This window comes from Gouania willdenowi, chromosome 6, assembly GCF_900634775.1.
Source record: "Gouania willdenowi chromosome 6, fGouWil2.1, whole genome shotgun sequence".
Classification (NCBI taxonomy): Eukaryota; Metazoa; Chordata; class Actinopteri; order Blenniiformes; family Gobiesocidae; genus Gouania; species Gouania willdenowi.
Genome location: NC_041049.1, coordinates 65,954,162 through 65,979,148, shown reverse-complemented (window position 1 = coordinate 65,979,148; position 24,987 = coordinate 65,954,162). Strand labels below are relative to the sequence as shown.

At 37.5% G+C, this 24,987-nt stretch overlaps 1 protein-coding gene across 2 annotated transcripts; it reads left to right on the top strand.

The window, feature by feature from the left end:
* Window positions 1–494: 494 nt before the first annotated feature.
* prr5l (proline rich 5 like) lies at window positions 495–19,779 on the top strand. 2 transcript variants are annotated; one of them, XM_028450778.1, is made up of 9 exons: window positions 495–679; window positions 7,095–7,235; window positions 9,820–9,900; window positions 10,866–10,914; window positions 12,040–12,103; window positions 12,650–12,738; window positions 13,851–13,988; window positions 14,260–14,377; window positions 19,511–19,779. In XM_028450778.1, the coding sequence occupies exons 2-9, from the start codon at window positions 7,165–7,167 to the stop codon at window positions 19,690–19,692; spliced, it is 792 nt and encodes a 263-aa protein (XP_028306579.1). In that variant the 5' UTR covers window positions 495–679; window positions 7,095–7,164; the 3' UTR covers window positions 19,693–19,779. The 2 variants fall into 2 exon arrangements, with proteins under 2 accessions (XP_028306579.1, XP_028306578.1); XM_028450777.1 differs by having other exon boundaries at window positions 7,095–7,228; window positions 19,511–19,775.
* Window positions 19,780–24,987: the final 5,208 nt, after the last annotated feature.

The following is a 24,987-nucleotide window of genomic DNA, read 5'->3' as shown; positions in this document are numbered from 1 at the left end:
CTATCTATCATCTATCTATATATCTATCTATTATATTTATATCTATCTATCTATCTATCTATCTATATCTATCTATCTATCTAGTCTATCATATTCTATCTATATCTATCTATCTATCTATCTATCTATCTATATGTTCTATCTATCTATCTATCTATCTATCTATCTATCTATCTATCTATCTAGTATATTCATATCTATCTATCTATCTATCTATCTATCTATCTATCTATCTATTATATTTATATCTATCTATCTATCTATCTATCTATCTATCTATCTATCTATCTAGTATATTCATATCTATCTATCTATCTATCTATCTATCTATCTATCTATTATATTTCTATCTATCTATCTATCTATCTATCTATCTATCTATCTATCTATCTATCTATCTATCTATCTAGTATATTCATATCTATCTATCTATCTACACATAGACATAGTGAAACAGCGCCCCCTGCGGTCACTGGTGTCAGTGCAGCATCGGGAACGTGTGAGGCTGATCTTTATGGCGGTCACACACACTCACACACACACACACACACACACACTCCGCTGTTATCACTAAAGACAAACACTAAGCTGTCTTCTCAGGATGTTGTAGTATCTTTAAACATGTTATGGTGTCTGTGAGCCGCTGTTTGAGCTGCTGGTTAATGAGGAACCTGTAGAGGTGAGTTTGTAACTTCCTTTTACACGTTTCACCTCCTCCTGTTTATTAACCTGTAGGTTTCACTCACGTGTGAAGGAGTTCACACACTTTTATTGATTATATATATATATATATATATATATATATATACTCACTGCACTCTCCGTCTGTCTGTGTGTGTGTTCTGTTGTTTAATGCTGTAGCTAATAGAGATTATAAAGAATTAAACAATGTAACCATACTGTGATGATGAACCAGTCAAACAAAGTGACTCTGGTTCATTGGAATATAATGATTTTTATTTTTTATAGGAAGAATAAATCATACTGTATATTATGATATACAAAAGTTAAATACATAATGAAATAATTTAAAAATATTGACTTTTAAAATGAATCCTCAGAAGTGTAGAGATACTGTTACTTGGTACTTCTATGGTTATTTTTGGTAATAAATCCTGCCATGGTTACCTTGCATACAGTAAACATCTCATGTTTAAACTTAAAAAGGAAGAGATTTAATCTTGCACAACTGGAAATTAATTTATTTTTCACAAAAACATCTGTATAAAATAAAAGGTTTATCAAAATGTACAATTTAAACATAAATAAATAAAAATAACAGCAATTCATTTACTTCAAAATTAAAAATAAAAAATAAAAACTCTCAGGCTCTAAGTTTAGCTAAATTTATAAACTCTAAAACTGAGAAAATAACCTCCATTTAATGCTGTTTTGATGCCACACATTACGTTTAACCTGATTGGTCAGCTATGATGTGATGCATTTATGTTTGTTTTTTTTAGTTTTTTTGTTTGTTTTGGTCATTTTAAAACCAAAAATAATAATGTGCTCTAATGAGTGGGTGTAGAAATGTAGCTTATTACTTCTTTTAAAAGTACTATACTCAAAAAATACAAGTACCCATAAAAGCAACTCAGTTACAGTTAAGTACTTGTAATTTTCACCTCTGAATATTATAAGTCAGAAAAACTCTTTATCATCTGATTTAAGAAGAAGAAGTCATATTATGAAATGCAAAAGTAAAATCCATAATGGAATAGATTTAAAAAATTGACTTTTAAAATAAATCCTCAATGTTTTTATGAAACCTTCTTAACATAAGAAATGAAAAAGGGAAAACGTTCTAATCTATGAACAAACAAAATGCAGTTTACACTTCATTTATTGTATTTTGTGTCGTCCTTTTTCATTTAAATCTAAACTTTTGCCAAAAAAAAAAAAAAAGCGAGGTGAATCTTTACATAAAAAATAAAAACAACCAAATTTATGAAAAGCCTTTATAAATGACTTTAATATCATACATGATAATTTAATAGAGCTTCCAATTGAAATGTGCTACTACTACTGTCCTGTAAAACACTGTTTATCCTGCCCTTTGTTAACAGAGTTAAATTATAGATATGGTCCTGTGAATGGAGAATAACTAAATCCAATCCAACTTTAAAACAACCACAGCTGACTAAAGTGCTTTACAGACAAAAATAAAATATACAGTAGCTCACATGAGATTAAAAAAAAACCTATATTTTAAATACAAAACAAATTAAAAGGCATAAAACATGAAATATAAAAAAATAAATCAAGAATCATGAAACATGAAACATGTACAAACTAGAACCAATTCATTAATTTAAGGCACATTAAAGTGAAGACGAGAACTGCAATGAAACGTGTATGAAACTTGAAAAATGTCTCTAAATCTTTTCATGTTTGTCTGTACAGCAGCTGTTTCATATTTTCTTCCAAACACTGACATTTTTATGGCGTCTTTTCAGGCAATGGATAAGAGAACGTTAAAGGTGTTTTGCCCGTTTAGGCAATCTTTACGTTGCATGTATCGCAGATGGTAAATGTGACGTCTCTTCCTCTGAGGATATGAGGGAATTTCATTCATACCAATCCCACGTGCTGTGGTTAGCTTAGCATGTAGCGCTGCTGGCTATGCCGGATTAAAGGTCACATGTCATGCTAATTTTCACCCATCTCCATTTGTTCTAAGAACCTCAAAACATAGTATTTGAGGTTTATTTTCCCAAACTCGCCTGTTTTCCAGAGTTTTAGCCTCTGAAAAGTCACTTTCTGAGCAACTCTACAAACAGGCTGATTTGCCCTGGACGCTGACATGGTCACCTTTGTGGGCGTGTCTGTTTACATGTCAATCACGGCAGAGAGCTTCCTAGAGGCGCGGCTTCTCCAGCTCAGTGCTGCGTCAAACTTGTCATCAAAGTGGGAATGCGTCATCAAATTGAAGCGAGGTGTTTGGGCTCACCCTGTAGTAAGAAAGGAGCAAATCACCCTCTAACTAACGATTGAGCGAATCAATGAAAAAAACACTTTGGGCATGTGTTTGAAGCCCTAATAGCACTTTATCATGTTTAAAGCACAGAAAAGGAAATTTAGCTTAACATGGGCCCTTTAAAGGTGCAGTCCGCAACTCTCAGACCCCTCTCTCCCCCTCCCTCCCTGCTGCTCTCTTGCCCTGCCTCCAAACTTTCCAAAGTCCCTCCCTCAGAGGAGCTAACAAGCTGACGTTAGTCCAACACCAACATCACAGTAATATAACATGCTCTGTTAAAAGCATATTACTGCAGAGCTTCTCTTTCTCAATGTGCACACACCAATCTGTCAGCAGTAGCAGCAACAACACAGTGTCACTTACAGCAGCCCACACGGAGGCAGCTGCACGCACATGAACAACACATGCACCACAGAGTTCTAGTGTCACAATTACAAATCAAACGTAACGTAAATCAAGCAGCAGTAATTGCCTTTCAAGCAGAAAAGTCACCAATTCCATCTTCTACTCCTCCAGAACATACACTGTAAAAAAGACGGCGCTCCAGCCCGGGAAAGGGGCGGGGACTGTGAGCGACAGCTGTCAGACAGTCCATCAAACACAATCCTGGCTCTGATTGGTTCTTTTTGCTCGGTCGCGGTGCATTCCGGCAATCTGCCAAAGGCTGCAGGAGCAGCAGGGGGCGGGGCTCAATGAGCCTGTTTTTTTCTCACAAACTACTAGTTTCATGTAAAGCTGTCCTTACACAGCTTTAGCAAATGTGACAAAAAGTCACTTTTATAAGAGTTACGGACTGCACCTTTAAGGTTAAGGGTCTTGCCTTTGTATCTGGTCAACTAATTCATATTTGCTTAACAGACCAATTGGAAAAAAAGTCAAAACTTGCCATTAATTGCTGATAAATTGTCAGAGGGAATATTAGCGCACAAACCTGGGTGATACTGAAACCTGAAAACATTTCGGAAACAAACCGGAGACAGTAAATTCTGCCCCATACTGCATGTACAGGCTGTAATATCACCAAGTTTATCATTGTACAAGTTATTAGAGCTACTATCTTTACCAGGCAGCTAAAATGTATTCCTGGTTATTGTTTTATTGAGCTTTATTTACCGGCGATTAGTTCCTACTGCTCCTACACATGGAAACCAGTTATATTTTTTATTATTTATTTATTTTTTAGCTTATTATTATTTAAAAGGTTACCTCATTCAGATGTAGGCTATATATATATATGTCCAAAACAGGAACTACGCACAATAATAAAATAATAATGATAAAATATGCAGTAGGAACTAATCGCCGGTAAATAAAGCCCTATTAAACTCTGGAAAACAATGATACAATGATGGTGATGATGGTACAATGATACACTTTGTGATATTACAGCATGTGCAGCAGTATGGGGACGCATTTACTCTGTCTCAGTAGCCTATGTCTAAAATTTTACTAATTTTCACACTTGGCAAAAGTTACTGAACCTTTCCAATATTCATAAATGTCTTTGATCGCTCTAATAGGCTTGAACACAATGATGTACTGAACAGCTTTAAATTCTTCTTGGTGTTTATGAGTGTATGTGGTAATACTCTTAAATCCCTTCAACACCCCATGTGGTTAGCAGTGTTCCACTGGGCTCTGACACCCCCACGCACAACTTGATAAATCCTACTCAAGTACAAGTAAGTCATACTTAAAATACTCAAGTACAAGTAAAAAAAAAAATGCTCAATTATATAGTACTCAAAGTAAAAGTTATTAGTTACTTTCATCCACAACGTTTATTGTTGGTAATAAATCTTGCCACGGTTCCCTTACATACAGTAAACAACTCATGTATAAATTTGAAAAGGAAGAGATTAAATCTTACACATTTTGAACTTAATTTATGTATCGGTAAAAAATAAAGGGTTTGCCAAAATGTACAATTCTTTTTTTTTTTTTTGTTTCTTTTTTTAAATAACGCCAATACATTTTATTTAAAAATAAAAACAAATTCTCAGACTAAGTATAGCTACATTTATGAACTCTAAAACAAATGTTTTACGTCTAATCTGATTGGTGGACTATGATGTGATGCATTTGATGGCTGTTTTCTCATTTTATCTTTTGTAGTTTCACAATGTCCGTTGATCCTTTTAAAATAAAAAAAATCATTTACTCAGTAACGGTTGGGCGTAGAAATGTAATTAATTACTTCACTTCTTTTAAAACATACTGAAGTCAAATAGTACCCATAAAAGCCACTAAATTACAGTAACGTGAGTACTTGTAAACCATTACTTTCACCTCTGAAATCTGTGTAAATGTACTGATATTTATGATTAACGTTTGTGCCAATAGCATTACCAAAGGAGCTTTATTCCTAAATATTTAAGTGTGTTTGACAAACATATCTACACTGTCTGCATTACAGTTCATAGTTTTCCTCTTCTTATCATGTCATTGATTCTGCTATCACTAAAACCAGCTGAGGACACTCTACCCCCTCTGTGCATGGAGGACAGAATGTAGGGCATCCGAATCCGTGTTTCATTCGTTCATTCGTTTTTCATTATGTAACAAAAACATGAAAAATGAAAAGAAACACTCATTATTTGATATTTGTTTCCAAAACCAAAATGAAAAAAACGGAAAACGCCTTGTTTTTCAAATTCAAGCTCTTTTGCTTCGGTACGGAAAACGAACACCTTTATTCGTTTTCTCCATGACCGATTTACCAAAGTACGTGACCCGGAAGTGAAGCGTTACACATTCCGAGATATCTTTAGCTCTGCAACACTTAGGAGTCTCTAAATCCTCTGAAATGTCCGTGAGGAGGTTCTGTGTCCAACACCAGCTAAAGCGGAAAGGACACGTTTCGGATGCACAGTTTGAAACAGCGATCTTGTCATGCCGAACTGCCGTTAGCATAGCCGTTAGCGTCGGATGAGAGTACACTTCCGGGTCACGTACTTTGGCCAATCAGTAATGGAGAAAACGAATAAAGATGTTAGTTTTCCGTTTTCTGTACCGAAGCAAAAGATCTTGAATTTGAAAAACAAGGCGTTTTCCGTTTTTTTATTTGGTTTTGGAAACAATTATCAAATAATGAGTTTTTTTTTTTTTTTTTTTCATTTTTCATGTTTTTGTTACATAATGAAGAACGAATGAACGAATGATACACGGATTTTCCTGCATCGACATCTTTCTGTTTTGATTTGGAGTTATTCTAATAGCGGTAGCACAGCTAGTTCCTCTCCCCACAACTGCGCTTGCACCAGTTTTGCTTCGACGCTTCTGCCTTTGTCACACCCGGATATCCCGCCCTAAACCACACCACTGCCTCATGAGAGATGAATTTTCGTCCATATCGTTCAGCCCTACTCTATATTCTAACTGATCCGAACACACGAAGGGTGAAGATCCAGAAAAGGCAGAGTGGCAGCCTTAATAAAAAGTGTATCTGTTACTCCTGGTGTTACAGACAGAGGCCGATCAGATGCTCAGAGCCACAGGAAGTAGAGGTTAAAATAGAGCCTGTGTGTGTGTGTGTCAATGAATCAGCTCTGAAATGTGCTCCACTGCAGCAGTTATGAACAGGAAGTGAAACCTGTCACCTCCTCGCTTGTCTTATACACACATCAGGGAAGCACACATTTTTGTTTTTTTAAAAGAAAAAGTAAGAAGTGTTTCTACAAAACATTTCTACACAACAAATGAGACAAATCATCCATTATAAAGAAAAAACAAACATATTTTCACAGCATTTCTCACTAACTTATTTCTATGTCTGGATGACGATGCATTGGTTATTTCTCCCACCTCTACTTGATACTTTGTTTAATGTTTAGACTTTCTCATTTCTAGCAATTACAAATTTAGTAAAAAAAAAAAAAAAAGGTAAACAAAATGTCACATTTTGTCCCATTATACAGATCAAGACGAATAAGAAATAGATCTGTTCCTGTCAAAGTTAAATGACCAAATGTACAATTTATACCCAAATATCCCATTAGAGCACATTATTTATGCAGCTGTTGTATATGTTAGTATATCATGTTAGAATATTATGTGACGATGGAAAATGGATCATGTGGACCTTTTATTTTTGCACACTCTGCTCTTTTCTCTACAGCTGCCAGGGTGCATGATGGGATCGTTTCGGCGTCCGAGGCCTCGTTTTATGAGTTCTCCAGTTCTATCTGATGTCGCACGGTTCCATGCCAGTTTATCAGGTCAACACATCTCCAACAGCTCCATTTGGAACAGGTCAGATGTATGAGCCATAGTTAATTATTATTCTTTGCAGATAATCACGAAATTTGGTAAAAGTACATTTTTTCCTACGTCGTCTTTTATTTTGAAAAATCGTATGCTTTAGATACTTCATCTGCTACTGCTGCTTGTTTTTAGCTTCCCTATCCATCAACGTCTCGCTGCCACCTCTGATCGGAGGCTAAACTGCGAAACAACTTTGGTTCCAGTGTTCTGATTGGTTGAACATGGGGTCAAGAGAGAGGATACGGGTAGAAGTTGTGACACAAATATAACGCCATACAGAGTGTCTGAATATCTCTGAGTCTTCAACCTGTTTCCTGCACTCAGCGGATGTTTAGTGGGAAGTAGAGAAGGCAGCAGGGTCACATCCTCTCCACACACAACAGATTCAGAGAGAGAAAAAGACTTCTTCGTCTTCTTCTTCTTCTTTTTTTAACAAGCGCACTTTAGCACGGGCCTCTGGAGTTTACGTTTCCTGCCAGTGAAACTTTCTGAGGCAGATATGTCTAAACAGACCAGCTGCTTGAGATGTTTTAACTGCTGTAGTCCATTTAAAAATAATCAAAAAATAAAGAGCCAAGTGCGTCTGAGTCTGAGCAAATGTGGTTTTCATGAAAAGAATCAAGGGAAACGCTAAGATGGAAAAAAAAACAAGACATGACTCATCTGGACTGACGCATTGGGCTGGAAAAGATTACGCCAAGCAACACAAACCGATGCTAAGAGCTAAATCATAATTAAGTGGTATTTTAAACATTCTGACGTAACAGTGATGGGTTAAATATGGCAAGTAATTCTCCCAGTAAATGCTCCTTTACTCCTTCAGCATCTCCTCAGAGCCCTAATTGTTCTGCTCTTGTTTGATTTATTGAAACCATTCAACTATTAAATTCTTCCCGTTAGAACAGACGTCTTTAACTTCATCCAAATGATTCACCTTTAACTACATGCTGAATGTAGGGCTAATAATATGTCGTTTAAATTCCGTTTTATCGATTATTTTTAGGAGAATATCGTGTATTTTCATGTTGTTGTTATTTTTCAACACTAATACAGGTGTTTTGGATGATATGCAAGATTTCAGAGCAAGTTATTTTGCACCAGATTTGACACGTCTTTCTGTTTAGCTCGTCAAAAAACTGTTTTACTGAGTAGAAATATGAAATTCTCCCAAAAAGCATAGGTGAGTAGGTGAGGGTATAGTAGCTCTGCTATATTGACCAAAGTTTTTGCTCACCTGCCTTAAAGCTGCATTAAAGCTTAATTACTTTTCACTTTTTTGCGTTAAAGCTGCAGTATGTATTTTTTTTGGCTTATTTGGTCAAAAATCCTACTGTATACTCTCCAATTACACAAGATAAAGTCTCTACATTTGTCACTAGTCTCTGTTGAGAAAAAAAGTCGCAAAGAGCTCCACAGTTGAACGCGTTCACAAAGATACTGGTGAGAGACGATAGGGAGGAAAGGGGGAAGCCTAGTGGTTTCTCTACAAGTCTCATGATTCTCCAACAGCTCCATTTGGAACAGGTCAGATGTATAGATAAACATTTGTGTGAGCCATAGTTAATTGTTATTCTTAGCAGATATCACGAAATTTGGTAAAAGTTCTTCTTTTATTTTGAAAAATCGTATCTTTTCGATTCTTCAACTGCTATTGCTAATGCTGCTTGTTTTTAGCTTCCCTATCTATTAACGTCTCAGTACCACCTCTGATCGGAGGCTAAACTGCGAAACAAATTTGGTTCCAGTGTTCTGATTGGTTGAACATGGGGTCAACAGAGAGAATACGATTTGACACGTCTCTCTGTTTATCTCGTCAAAAAACTGTAAAAATATGAAATTCTCCCAAAACGCATAGGTGAGAGTATAATAGCTCTGCTATAATGACCATTGACCACTGTTTTTGTTCGCTTGCCTTGAAGCTGCCTTAAAGTTGCAGTATGCACGTTTTTTTTTTGGCCTAATTTGGTAAAAAATCCTATACTCTTCAATATCACAAGATAAAGTTCCTACATTTGTCACTAGTCTCTGTTGAGAAAAAAAGTTGCAAAGGGCTCCACAGTTGAACGCGTTCACGAGGATACAGGTAAGGGACGATAGGGAGGAAAGGGGGAAAGCCTGGTGGTTTCTCTACAAGTCTCATGATTCTACATACTGCAGCTTTAAGTTAACAGGCATACGAACTTGAGTGACATTCCATTCTTAAACCATTGGATTTAATATGATGTCGGCCCAGCCTTTGTTGTCATGTGTTTTTGGAATCTGTGGTGTATAGTTTAGTGTGTTTGTCTTCCATTTTCTGTTTTTATATTGTCATTATGTATTATGTTTTTAGAATACTCTTGTCATTTTTTGTGTTCTTCTCATGTTATAAATGCGTCTTTCACAATTTTTCCTTGTATTTTGTGATGTTTTCTTCAATTTTTGTGTATTTTTGTTGTCATTTTATGTGACTTTTAAAGGCCACACAAAAATTGGACAGAGGGCTGCAGCAGCAGTTGCCCTTTAAATAATTGTGTGCATTGTGTATATTTTACATCTAATTGTTGATTCCATGTAACGTGTTTTTCTGACTTTCTCAGAGTTCAGTCGGCCGTCATCAAGGTCTTCCAAGGTCAAGCTCTGCAGAATAACGAGCTGCACACGCTGAACGAGAGCATCAGGTGATTTTATTTTAATGTCATCGCTGAAAATTCAAAGACTGACAAAGAAGAGCGTTGCAAGTGCATTTAAGTATAGTGTACAAATACAAAACTTTATAATCATTATGGAACATTAGATATCAACATGTTGAAGTTAGTGTTCGCTATTAAACAAGGGCCGACCCAAAGTGGGCCGTTCCGGTCCGCTACGTTTTTTTTTTTTGTTTTTTTTTGATGAGCGAGTGGAGGCCGACATGGTAACAGGTGATGGCCAAAAATGGTCCAAAAGTGGCAAAAACATGGCAAGAAAAGAGTGAAAAGTGACTAAAATGGGCCAAAAACAGTCAAGAGTGGCCCAAAAAATGGGCAAATAAAGAGGAACCAGGTGGTATGTAATGTAATGGTAAAGGGTAGCTTTAATGGGCAATACAATTCACGATTTGCCTGTCATGATACGATACATCCTGTTACTAAACAATATTATGTTTATTGCAAAATATAGCGATATCAATATTTACAAATTTCACCTTTACAAGTACCTTCATCAGGGTAACACACAAATATTCTTTAAGCTCTGGCACCTTGGCAGATTTGGTCGTGAGTGCTGTGATTCTACTTCTGACCTTTACAAGTACAAAATGCTTTGAAATACAAATTATTTGATTTTTTTTTTAAACTTGCGAGAACAAGTAAATGGTAACTAACTGTAATTCAAATAGAAATATCAAAAACAGGTGGTATTTTTAGCTATAAAAGTGTCCATTATGTTTATGGAAATAAAGTATAATCAACTTCCAAGCTAAAATTATTTTTCCATTAAAAAAATCATCATTAAAAAATGTATTTGGACATTTTTTGGATCAATGAAATATCACGATACATCACTGAATTGATTTTATTTTCTTACCAGCTTAGTTGCAGTGGTTCTTTATGGGATTAAATAATGAAATATATAACTGATGGTGGTGACCTTCTTATCTTTACAGGTGGCTCCTTAAAACCGAGATGGGCTCTTTCATCACTGAGTATTTCCAGGTAATTTGACTTATTAATTCATTTTTTTATTCTCCTTTTGAACCAGACATAGATATGTCTTCATTTCATCAAACAGCACATTACTAATCTGCAGTCACTCACTATTAATACATTCTGTTTCGTTGTCTACCACAGAAGCCAAAAAGCCACGTGTGGCTCCAGAGCCACAGGTGAAGGCCCACCTGGCCCAGCCCGTAGTTTAGGACATGCTTTGACGTTGTTAAGCTTTGGCCTGTGGCACAGATGTTTCTCTCATTACCAAACCTTAAAGCATATATCACACATTCCAACACGTCACGGGTAAAGTGTTCTCACAGCTGCCATATTTACAAAATAAGAGCACACTACCACAAGTCAGAGGTTTTAATGTGAAGGCTAATGAGGAAGTGTGCATGGCGTTTCTAATAAATGAGTCAGTTTTCAAACATTGCGATGAGGAATTGGCTTTTACAGAGTCTGATTAATATGTATATGAACACAACAGAGTAGAATATTTATGGTTTGGATTTGTTTGTTGAAAATTAAAACGTTCTGTAAAGTAGAAGAAGAATATTTGGGCTCACAAATGTCTGATACATGAAGTAAAAGTATTTCCTGCCTCATTTTATGGCTTTTCTCTACGGTTTTAGGATCAATCAGCGAGACTAAACAAAACCCCTGTGTTATATACTGTACATCAGAGATGGGCAACTTTTATCACAGTGCCCGATCTAAAAAAATATGATTTACGTCAGCAATTAGAAAAATGACCAATCCAACCAGGTATTTGTCTTTTGTATATTTTACTGTCGTTTTGGGTGTTTTTTGTTGTTATGTTGTGTATTTGTTTAAAGGGCAGCACAATATTACAGGTACATCTAAAACAATAAATAAATAAATTAGAATATCATGAAAAAGTTCTATATTTTTTGTCACTAATTTCATAAAGTTAAACCCATACATGACTTATGACACAGAATGAAATATTTCTTCACATTTTGATGATTATGGCTTACAGATGATGAAAACCCAAAATTCAGCACCTCAGAAAATGACATAAGATCATGGCCAATGATGCTGGGACTTACAGTATGACTCATTAGTGAAGATTATTCTGTCGTCTGTTTTCTGTTGTTTTTATCACAGAATCAGTTGCTGACTCGAGGTCTTTCTGAAGTCTTGGAACAAATCCTTCTCAGCAAAGAGAACGGTTAGTTGTCGTCCTTATTTCCTTTTGTTTCATAAATCCAGTTAGTTTGTATTAGTTTTTTGAACAGTTTTGCTAGTTTTCATTAGTTTTGTTGGTTTCACAGTGGTTTCATTAGGTTTGTGTGCGTTTTAGTTCAGATTATTTGTAAATTGGGGTATTTGTCAGGTGTAATACACAAAATCTTCAGAACATATAGAAAAGAAAATATCATTTTTTTTTTTTTTTATGTATTAAAATTACTGATTTCCCAGTTTCCCACAAATCAAATACAACAGTCCACAAGATAAAAAACAGTCAGGATTCAAAGGATTCGGATTAAGGGAGGGATTGCAAATGACTCAACTGATTCAGATCTTTTTAGTGAGTGACTCAATAAAATGAATTGAAGTTTTATTATAATTCATAGTTATTTACCATCTGTACTAGATATGTGTAACACTTACACAGGTTGACATGTCTGAAGATACGGTGTGAGAGAACATATTTATTTTCCCTTTAAAAGACAGCACAATTGCTCATGTTTTCAATCCAATGATGTTGTTACAGATGATAAACTAACCATCCTCAGTAATGTGTGGAACCAACTCTTCACTGAGACTCTTCCTACACTGCAGGCGATCTTCCACCCGGTCCAGGTAATGCACACATTCATCGAAACCCTTTAAAGGTCCCATATCATGCATTTTTCACCGATCTCCATTTGTTTGAAGAACCCCAAAAACATAGTATATGAGCTTTATTTTACCAAACTTGCCTGTTTTCCAGAGTTTTAGCCTCTAAAAAGTGACTTTCTGACCAACGGGCTGTTTGCTGCCTGCTTATGCATATTCTTGAGTGGACGTGTCTATACACTGAGTTGCCTGCGAGGCTCCTGCATGACTCGCTCTGAAGCAGATCAGTGATCACCAAAGTGATTTTCTCTTGCTATCCACACACTGTTGTTATTGTTTTCAGCCAAAAAACTGCACATTAGAGTAAAACACCTGGATATTTAAGCGGCTTTTGCGTGAGTCCGTCTCCACGCTTTGTGTGTTCATCCAGCAGCAGCAGTCAGCAGCTTCAAACACTCACTGGAGTTTTAAGATGCAAATTCACCGTTGTGTCGCATTGGGTCACAAACAATGTCAGATCGAGTCAAAGGCGATACGATGTCTGCTCCCTGGATACCTACACTGCAGTGTTCACTATGGAGGTGTGGCACCGGCAGCAGGCACTTCCTGGAGGGGGGCGGTTCATAATTCTAGTGACATCACTAGAATTTGAACCGCTCGTTTTTCAGAAGAGGGCAGAGAAGCAGCTCAGAGAGCAGGATTATTGAGGATTTCTCAGAGATGCAGGAAGGAATCTCAATAATACTTTGGGGGTGTTTTTGATAATGAATTAACATTGTAACAAGGTTAAAAGCTGGAAAAAGTTGATTTGCATGATATAGGACCTTTAATCTAGACCAGGAGAGGTCCTGGAGAACCACTATACTGCATCTTTTAGATGCTACTCTGGTCCATCACAGCTGCATGAGGACACCATAAGTAGATTCAGGTGTGTTGCTTCCAAAGTGTATTTAATAATAATAAGTATTAATCATGTAACAGCTCTGATCAAACCCTGTAGTTTCTCTAGTGATGTGCTAGTGTTGATGGAGTTCTTGTGTAACCCAGGGTCAAAGGATTAAACAGGTTAGAGATCAGATTAGCCTTTAGTCTGAGGTAAATCTTCTGTCCGTCGTCTTCTTCTTTGTGGGTTTAAGGGTCAGGATCTGACTATAAGGCAGATGGCTCTGCTGGCCTTCAGAGACCGGGTTCTGTTAAAGCTTCACCTGGAAGAAGACCTGAGGAGTGCAGCGTCTATCCCTCCATCCATAACACAGATGCTGCTGGTCCTACAGGTGAAGCCTAGTTTTAAAACAAACACCAGAAATGTTTTTTTATTCAGCTTTAGACCTATCATCTAAAGTGCATGTGATGGGTTGCTGATAGATAAAAAAACAAACAGTGTCATGGTCGGTGTAAAGTTTAACACAGTTATTGTAAAGTACCTCTGATTTAGCAGCACCTGTTGTTTTCACAGCTTGTTTTTTCATTTTGACTAGCTGATCCTAATGCTAAATGCGACTCATGACACCGAGATGTCGTGAGTCGCATCTTTAACTCTGTCAGGGTGTTCATGAGACCAGTGGCCCCAGTTTGGAGTACTGCCAGTTGGAGAGTCTGCTGGAAATAGTCGTGTCTCCGTATCTCCACAACATGACGCCCAGAGGAAACGTCGTAGTGTTGGGTCAGTACGCTCATATGAGAATTCATCAACTTGTAACTAGTCCTTAATTACCATATGTCAGTGATGCCAATGTAATACTTATACTGCTCAATGATTTATTTATGAAATATTAACCCTAATATGCATCAGATTTTTCAATTATTACAGAATTAATGATACAAATCACACTAGGCACAATATATTGTATATTTCCTATTAATTTGTTTAAATACTAGAAGTCATTGTCGTAAACTAACCTGTTTCATGCGTTCACACAGCCCTCTTTAGCTTTTTTTGCGGTTTAAATGAGCAGACCCTTTGTCCTCATGCAGACGGAGGTCTCGGACCGTTTTCAAACAAACTCTGACATAATAAATATGAATGGGTAATAAACCTTAGTCTGGTATCAGTAGCTCTCCTTGTTCCAGACGTTCCCTGGTAAATATAAAGCAGCTGTGATCAATCACACATACAGAGTACCTCCCTGAATCACCTACCTCTTGATTGTTGAGCTCTTTTGGAATCTAGATGACACATCCGTGTGGCCTCACTGCTGGAGTACATGTAGTTTCACGTGTATATTACATGTCAGTGGGACAACATTAAAAACATCACTCCTGTTTCTGAGGTTCGTTATGAGAAGATAAGATGATCGATCTCAAAGGTAGATGCAAAACATCTCAGGGTTTTCACCAGGAATTTTTCACAGCATAGGCTTATCGCGTGGTGCACATGCAAGTGCCACAAGCGCAGAAAACGTTGAAATGTATACAGTAACTCTCTGAGGGCCAAATTTAGTGAAGTAAAGCTAAAGTTGATGTTTCTATTTGTTTTTGTTTTTTTTATCTTTGTTCCAGCTTTACTTAAAAGACAAAAGTTATTATGTATTAGTGAAGGCGATGATGAATGTTAGAAAAGTGTCCGTGCAAATCACTTGTATTAAATAGACGGTGTTTCTGGGTTATACAGATTAAAAAGAGAAGTAAAACAACCCGTGCACGCCTGGAAGTCCAAGCGTGCAACAATCATTATGACGGTACCGATCAAAATCTCCATTTGTTCTATGAACTCCAAAAACATAGTATTTGAGGTTTATTTTCCCAAACTCACCTGTTTTCCAGAGTTTTATCCTCTGAAAGGTCACTTTCTGAGCAACTCTACACAAACGGGCTGATTTGCGGCCAACTTCTGCATATTCATGAGTGGGCGTGTCTGTAGACGGGACACTGACTTCCTCCTCCCCCACGGTGACGTAGGGCCAGAGGACGGCCCGCCCTCCCCCACCCACTCTGTAGCTGAGCTCATGCTGCTTTATAAACACGAGACAGAGCGTGGGGGCGGGGCTTTCGCCGGTACATACATGGACTGTAGAAAATACATACATAGCACTGCGTAAAGGACGCTGAAATGGTCACCTTCGTGGGCGTGTCTGTTTGAATGTCAATCACGGCAGAGAGCTTCCTGGAGGCGGGGCTTCTCCAGCTCAGTGCCGCGTCAAATTCATCATCAAAGTGGGAACGCGTCATCAAATTGGAGCGAGGTGTTTGGGCTCAACCTGCAGTAAGAAAGGAGCAAATCACCCTCTAACTAACGATTGAGGGAATCAGTAAATAAAACACTTTGGACATATGTATGAAGCCCTAATAGCACTTTATCATGTTTAAAGCTCAGAAAGGTTGATTTAGCTTAACATGGGCCCTTTAAACTAAAGCTTTAATCCTGTATTTTTGGTCCAGTGTTGGAGGAGGAGCTCTGATATTCTCTCCTAACTTTGTCTCTTCATGACCATGTGTTTTTATTTTTTACTGTGATGAGTCAGCCTTTTTTTGTTCTTCTGTGGTTGTGACTGAGTAAAGCCTGGTGTCCTCAGTAGTGAGGTAGTTTGTTTAGAGGTCAGAGGCTCTTTTAAATCTGATCAACTCTGCTGAACGGCCTGATCCACTGCTGCCCTGTGGTTTAGTCTGCAGTGTTTCCTAAGCTTATCCCAGGCTTCTAATGATGGAAAACACTCATCCTGGGGTTGCGTGATTCCTTCCTCCAGTGTGCACAGTGTCTACTGTCATACATACTGTACAGAAGAAATAGTCTGTCAATAGGCTTGTTTACTGTCACAATTATAACCATGTCATTAGTGTATATAATGCATAAATGACTGGTGTTCATGTTTATATGTGACATAGATGTATATCTGATTAGCATTTAGGTGTCTGATTTATTGGGATTACGAGGACTCTGTGTAGCTGTGTATAAAAATGGTCTGTTTTGATAAATTAGTGTGAATTAGTGAAATATATATTACGATTATATTATTCCTGGTAATAGAAAATTTCTTAGGGAGTGTGACTATGAGTCCAGATCAACAATAGCCATCAGGGTTGGGGTCAATTATAATTGGAATTGCATAATTGATAATTAAATACAATTATGACACAATTGTGATTGTATTTGGAAAAAATGTGTTGCTGTTGTAATCATAATTGAGTTCAGATCAGAATCAGAATCAGAAATGTTTTTAATGGCCATGTACAGTTTTAAGGACAGTACAAGGAATTTGTCTTGGTAGTTGGTGCACAAAACAAACAACGAAAAAAATAAAAAAAAACAAAGAACAACCCAGCAACAATAATAATAATAATAATAATAATAATAATAATGATAAATATAAAGGATGAGGGATAAATAAAGGATAGATAGAGAATAAAGGATAAATAGGATAAATATAAATATATATATATATATATATATATATATATATATATATATATATATATACAGTGCAGCAGATAATGATAATTGACTTGGTAATTGTAATTGTCATGGAAATTTTATAAATACTGTCAGTGCCAAGATAAGGCCATAAAGACCCTAAAAACTAGTTCAAATATGATGATACTCTTAAATTTGGCTGAAAATCCAGTAAGGCATGAAATATAATAAAAATGTAAAAAAAACAAAACAAACGAACAAACCACAAATTTTGGAGGTAAGATTCAGTTTTGGATTCATTTTTTTCTGAGATAAGGCTATCATAAGACCCTAAAAACTACAGATATGATGAGCACACCTAAACTGGGGTGAAAATGCAGTCAGGCATTAAATATAACAAAAACGTTTTTAATAATAAAAAAAACAAAAACAAAAAAAAAAAACACATTTTGGAGTTAAGTCATAAAAATAGGAAAAATTTGGATTTTTTCTGCCCTTGAGATCATAAGACCCTAAAAACTAGTTCAAATATGATGAACACACCTAAACTGGAGTGAAAATGCAGTAAGGCATGAAATATAACAAAAATGTTAAAAAAAAAAAAAAAAAAAAACTCAAATTTCAGATGTAAGTCAAAACAATGGAGACATTTTGAATTTTTTTTTAATTTTATTTTTGAAATAAGGCTATAATAAGACCCTAGAAACTAGTTCAGATATGATGAGCACACTTAAACTGGGCTGTAAATGCAAGTAAGGCATGAAAATTAACAAAAGTATGAAAAACACCCAAATTTCAGAGGCAAAGCCAAAAAAAAATGGAACAATCTTTGAGATTTTTTTTCTGAGATAAGGCAATCATAAGACACTAAAAACGTTTTATGGGGTTATTTCTTTCAGGTTCAGTATATGTGATTAATTGTAATTGAAATTTAGTAATTGAGAATGTAATTGTATTTGACTTTCAGGGGAAAAATAATAATTGTAATTTTAATTGTAAGTGGGAAAAAATGCTGTTCACCGTAAATGAAAATGGATAATTGAAGATGTAATTGTAACTGAAAAATGTAATTGACCCCAACCCTGATAGCCACGCCCCTTTACAGTTTGAACCTGCTTAGCCTTCACCAAAACTTAATAATAAACTATCCTCAACATGTGATGAAGAAGATATTTTCTTAAGAGATTTACCTCTTGGATTGGTTGTAACAGTTAGATTTAGGTGGGAATGGTTCTAGTTTTAATGGTTCCTGAACAGAACGGTTCAAAATGATCCATTATAGTACAGTATGTGTTGGGAAACAGGTCCAGCTGCTCAGTTTGTTCCTTCAGAAGAAGAAGAAGAAGAATGTGTGTCAGGTTTAAGAAACAACAATGAGAGCTCAGTGCTGAGAACACAAGCAGAGAAACGACCCCATGTTGTCAGCACAAACAATCAAACAGCATGATGTCAATGGAGGACAGGTCTCCACTGGTCCTGTACTGGTGGTCAGACACAAACAGTTCCAGGCAGGGTTGGGGTCAATTATAATTGGAATCATGTGATTATATATGTATTTGTAATTTTAAAAAAAATCTGTTGCTCTTGTAATTGTAATGAAATTGTAATTGAGTTTATATAATTGACTTTGTAATTGTAATTGCCATAAAAATTCTATAAAAATCAATTTTATGATATGAATAATTAACAAAAAAATATAATTTAATGCAAATCTGGGGAACTATGTTACAGTTCTATGTACAGTTCTACACATATGTAGTTAACAAATATTAAAATGTGTTTTATATTGAGCTTTCCCACATTTTACCATTTTTTTTTTCAAATTGAAATCTAAGGGTATACTGACAAGGTAACAAATAGGAAATAAATTAGATGATAGATATTTATTTTTAGTGTATTTTACAGATGATTTAGGCCCCGTTGTCATAAGAGATGCTAACATAAGAGGAAGGTTAACTTTTATTCATAATTCCAATAAGTTTATTTTGTCTTTTTTTTATACAGTATTATGTTAAGTTTTGCTTTGTTCAGACAAGGTTTTTCAGGGAACATGTCAGGAGATTTAAAAAAAAAAAATCCTGAAAAGCCTTATCTGAATAAATGAAACCTTAACATATAACTTTTATTCAGTTATTCTTTTCAGGCTCAGTAATTGTGATTGGTTGTAATTGAACTTTAGTAATTGAGAACGTAACTGTAATTGACTCTGAGGATAAAAAATAATTGCAATTTAATTGTAATTGAAAAAAAAAAAAAGGTTGTAACTGTAATCGTATTTAAATTGTAATTGAAAACATAATTGTAACTGAAAAATGTAATTGACCCCAACCCTGGTTTTGGGACATTTTGGTGAAAAAGCAGCTCAGCGTCACACAGAGGAATCTGAGACTGTGGGTGTGATTTTACGGAACTAAGATCTATTTTGTGTGTGTCTGTGTCCCTGAGCAGACACTGGTCCTCAGCAGCCATCGGTGCTACCGGCTGACCCCTCCCCTCCAGAGATCACCATCACTCAGCACCAAAGCTCCTCAGACTCCTCCCCTCTGTCTCTGGGCGTGCGTCGCCACACGGTGGCCAACACTCATTCTGACGTCAGACTGCTGCTGGTGTCCAACAGGCTGCAGATCTGAGCCTGATTATTCTCAACATGTCACGTGACTCCACACAGGGGCAGACATTGGAGCAACATCACATGACGTGAGATCAAACAAGATGAAGTATTTCTCACTGAAGAAAACGTTGGTACCAAATGTTGATATGAAATATGAGAATAACAGAAGTGTCTAATTGAACACAGTATTTGGTTGTTGTCTCATATAGCAAACTCAATGTGATTTAATTTTTTTATGAATAAACAAGTTAAAATGAAAATCACATGGAAATTAATTTAACTATCAATAAAAAGGAAATGAAAAGATTCCAAATAAGTTTGCTGTCAGTCCCCCAACCCTTACTTTCCTGGAGAGCCCCCCCACCCCGTCCTGCATGTTTAAGATGCACTTGAGTATATCTTAAAGCTGATATATGGAGTTTATGAGAAATCTATGTTTATGTGACATTCTTTTGAAATGCGAAAAAAAATACCTAACTAGTTTTTTACTATGGTCTACTACCAGTGGTCAATCATATACATTAATGTATATAAGTCCCTCCTTCATCCATTGACCCCTATACAAATGCAAGAAAGCGCCGACTTCGCCCAGCCACTACTATTTATAGCATATGTTATTTACTTTATTTCATTATTTATTTTTTGCACGTTTTGGTCCTCTTAAATTATGGTCCACCTACAGTGGGGCAAAAAAGTATTTAGTCAGCCACCAATTGTGCAAGTTCTCCCACTTGAAATGATGACAGAGGTCTGTAATTTTCATCATAGGTACACTTCAACTGTGAGAGAGAGAATGTGAAAAAAAAATCCAGGAATTCACATTGTAGGATTTTTAAAGAATTTATTTGTAAATTATGGTGGAAAATAAGTGTTTGGTCACTTCAAACAAGAAAGATCTCTGGCTCTCACAGACCTGTAACTTCTTCTTTAAGAAGCTCTTCTGTCCTCCACTCGTTTCCTGTATTAATGGCACCTGTTTGAACTGGTTATCTGTATAAAAGACACCTGTCCACAACCTCAAACAGTCAGACTCCAAACTCCACTATGGCCAAGACCAAAGAGCTGTCGAAGGACACCAGGAAAAGAATTGTAGACCTGCACCAGACTGGGAAGAGTGAATCTACAATAGGCAAGCAGCTTGGTGTAAAAAAATCAACTGTGGGAGCAATTATCAGAAAATGGAAGACATACGGCGGGTGCCCGCCGGCTGCCCGTTCGGCGTGGCTCTGGTCGTCTGCTGGGCGTGGGCTTCGGCTCCTCCGCTGGGGTTTCGGGCGGGGAGCTCTCTGGGCCCTCCCCTCGGGGGGTTGGGCGCGGGGGTGTGGGGGGGAAGGGGGGGGATGGGGTGGGGGGTCTGGGGGTTGGGGGTTGGATTGGTGGCGTGGTGCGCTGGGTCCTTGGCTCCTTGGGGCTTTCTCGGGTGTGTATGGGGGGGGCGATGGTTGCCTCTCGGTTTGGGATCTTGGGGGCGTTCGGGGGGCTGCTTGGCCGTGTGGTGGTCGCCGGGGGCCTCCGGATTGCCCGCTCTTGCTGCTGGCCTGGCTGCTTCCGGGGCCCGGGGGCGGCTCGTGGGTTTTGCAGTGGCGGTTCTTGGAAATACATTTGTCATGGATGCACTGGCCTTGGGCTGTGGGATAACACTCATACTGGGCTCAACCACAGACACGTTGTTCCCAAATACCTGTTTTATGGAATTTCCACTCACTTCTTCCTCTGTTCACAGCCACCACCATTATTCCTAAGCCGCACACTGGTCACCAAACTGGCTTGATAACTCAACAATAAGCACAATATACACAACCACAATTTCACATCGCATCACTTGAAATCTATCGACTACTCCCCACCCATTCCATTTCCTATCTTGTATTCCTCTTCCCTGTTAACTTCCCCACCCCTCTCCAACCCCTCACCTTGGTGTAACACTGCCCTCTCTTTTTTTACATCCTCCCTTTAATAAAGTATTTCTTACCCTTCCCTAGGGAGGGCTGGTGATGGTCACAATTATGCAATGAAATAAATAAATTTATTTAATTGCAATAACAAAATATGCATTGCTGTTAAAAGATTGCACTTCTTGTAGTGTTAACCTTCGACAGAATGTGCAGACAAGAGAAAAAAAAAAAAAAAAAAGAAAATGGAAGACATACAAGACCACTGATAATCTCCCTCGATCTGGGGCTCCACGCAAGATCTCATCCCGTGGGGTCAAAATGATCATGAGAACGGTGAGCAAAAATCCCAGAACCACACGGGGGGACCTGGTGAATGACCTGCAGAGAGCTGGGACCAAAGTAACAAAGGTTACCATCAGTAACACACTACGCCGACAGGGAATCAAATCCTGCAGGGCCAGACGTGTCCCCCCTGCTTAAGCCAGTGCATGTCCAGGCCCGTCTGAAGTTTGCCAGAGAGCACATGGATGATACAGCAGAGGATTGGGAGAATGTCATGTGGTCAGATGAAACCAAAATAGAACTTTTTGGTATAAACTCAACTCGTCGTGTTTGGAGGAAGAAGAATACTGAGTTGCATCCCAAGAACACCATACCTACTGTGAAGCATGGGGGTGGAAACATCATGCTTTGGGGCTGTTTTTCTGCTAAGGGGACAGGACGACTGATCCGTGTTAAGGAAAGAATAAATGGGGCCATGTATCGTGAGATTTTGAGCCAAAACCTCCTTCCATCAGTGAGAGCTTTGAAGATGAAACGTGGCTGGGTCTTCCAGCATGACAATGATCCCAAACACACCGCCCGGGCAACGAAGGAGTGGCTCCGTAAGAAGCATTTGAAAGTCCTGGAGTGGCCTAGCCAGTCTCCAGACCTCAACCCCATAGAAAATCTGTGGAGGGAGTTGAAAGTCCGTGTTGCTCGGCGACAGCCCCAAAACATCACTGCTCTCGAGAAGATCTGCATGGAGGAATGGGCCAAAATACCAGCTACTGTGTGCGCAAACCTGGTAAAGACCTATAGTAATCGTTTGACCTCTGTTATTGCCAACAAAGGTTATATTACAAAGTATTGAGTTGAATTTTTGTTATTGACCAAATACTTATTTTCCACCATAATTTACAAATAAATTCTTTAAAAATCCTACAATGTGAATTCCTGGATTTTTTTTTTCACATTCTGTCTCTCACAGTTGAAGTGACAGTTGAAGTGTACCTATGATGAAAATTACAGACCTCTGTCATCATTTTAAGTGGGAGAACTTGCACAATTGGTGGCTGACTAAATACTTTTTTGCCCCACTGTATATCCAGTAGGTGGCGGTAATGCGCTTTTAAAGTTTGCCAACTACCATAAAACCCCCAAAAGAAGAAGAAAGCGCCGACTTCGCCCAGCCAATAGGCTTCAACTTCCTGGAGCGGGACACTGTCAATCAAAGTGAACGCGCGTGCACCGTCACAACAGCAAACTGGTATCACTGAGCAGCAGAGTGTCATGGAGGAGCGCTCCGAAACTCCACTTACCCATTCCACTATTGCCAACACATAAAGCTTCTACTAAAAAACAAAAGAAAAGTCCGGGTACAAAGTTTGTGGATAAACGTCTTCGTGACCGCAACAGGATTTATCTCGGAGCTGCTTTTCAAAGGGGGAGGGACTTGCTGCTTTCAAAAGGATTCAACGGACCAGGATTTGGCGACATTTCTCATGGACAGGTAATAAACATGTTTTAATGAGTAGTTATGGCACTCTAACAATAAATGTGTAGTTTGTACTAGACTTTGTTATGTTTTGCAACGTAGATGCTAGCTTCTGGTAGATTGACAGAGACAGGGGAGGAAGTGGAGCTTTTGAGGGCGGGACATCGAGATGCTCTCTCAGAAACTCCAGATATCAGCTTTAAGGGTTCGTTTATTCAGACAAATTTTTTCGGGAAATATTATCCCCCCTTCATGTTTCGAGTGTCAACTGCCAGTCTTCCCCAGAGGTGATATACCTTTCTGATGGCTTTTATTGTGTCCTTAAGCCCCCTGTCACCTGATTGTCTCAGGGGAAGAGAACACTAAGTCTGCCGCCACTCCCCCCAGTATGCATTCTTATTTTTTCACTTTAATGATTATCCTTTCTGAGAGATGTGCTTTAGCCTTAATGTTGTTTAAAACAAGTCTTAATTTGTCCGTTCGCTCATGTTTTTACAGAATTAAAAACTGTCCAGCTTGTGCTTACGAGCACATCTGTGTCTGAGGACATCGTATTTTAACATGTTAAGCCAAATGTTTTTAGGATCTGAATCACTTTATATACACTACCGGTCAAAGGTTTTAGAACACCCTCATTTTTCCAGTTCTTTATTGCAATTCGAGTTGTGAAAGTCCAATGAATAGCTTGAAATGGTACAAAGGTAAGAATTGAACAGCCAGAGGTTAAAAAAAAAAAAAAAAACCCCAAAACTGAAAAATAATGTACATTTCAGAATTATACAACTAGGCCTTTTTCAGGGAACATGAAGTGGGTTAATAATTTAAAGCTGTTCTGCAGCAATGAAGGTTGAATCAGCCTTGAAAGCTGGTGCTATAATTCCTACAGGTGTTCCAACTTTTCTTGGTTACTTCCAACCTACAACATAAAAAGCAGTGTTGGAACACACTGTGGTACTAGACCCTCATGAGCATCTGGTGAACATTATTGTTCATGGATTCCATCATTTTTTTTCAGCTCAAATTTCTTATTTGTGCTATGCCAGGGTTCTGCAACCTGTGGCTTTGGAGCCGCATGTGGCTCTTTGTAGCTTTAAAAAAAAAAAAAAAAATTTAAAAAATAATTGTTATTTCTTACAGATGGTGTTGATTAATGACATTAACGTCAAATAAAATTGATAAAACAATTTGGTTAACTTAAAAATTTAAAAATAAGTCAAATTGTGCAATAACTGCCACCTTCCTACTTCAGCTCCTACAACATCTACTGACCTTCAACTATCCTTACACCTGTGGCTAACTTTAACTTTTAAATCCCTTGTAAGATAGCTGAACTAACAAAAAGATTATTTTGGAAGAAAATAGAGATTGTATTTGTGTGGGGACAGACGTATTTAATTGCCAACATGCCGCCTTATTATGCATGCTTGATATGTTGCAAAAAATTAGCAATTAACATGTGTTGACCAACATGATCATGTGTTCTCAAATTCAAGTTATTTTTTGTAGCCCTTCAAATCCATTAACTCATAAAATTATTTGATATTATTTTAACTGTGTAGAAATTTATACACTATTGTCTTCATTGAGAAGGTTTTTTTTTTTTTTTCGGCTCCGGAAGGACTTTAATCCAGGTGAGATGAGGCAAAACGGCTCCATTGAGAGT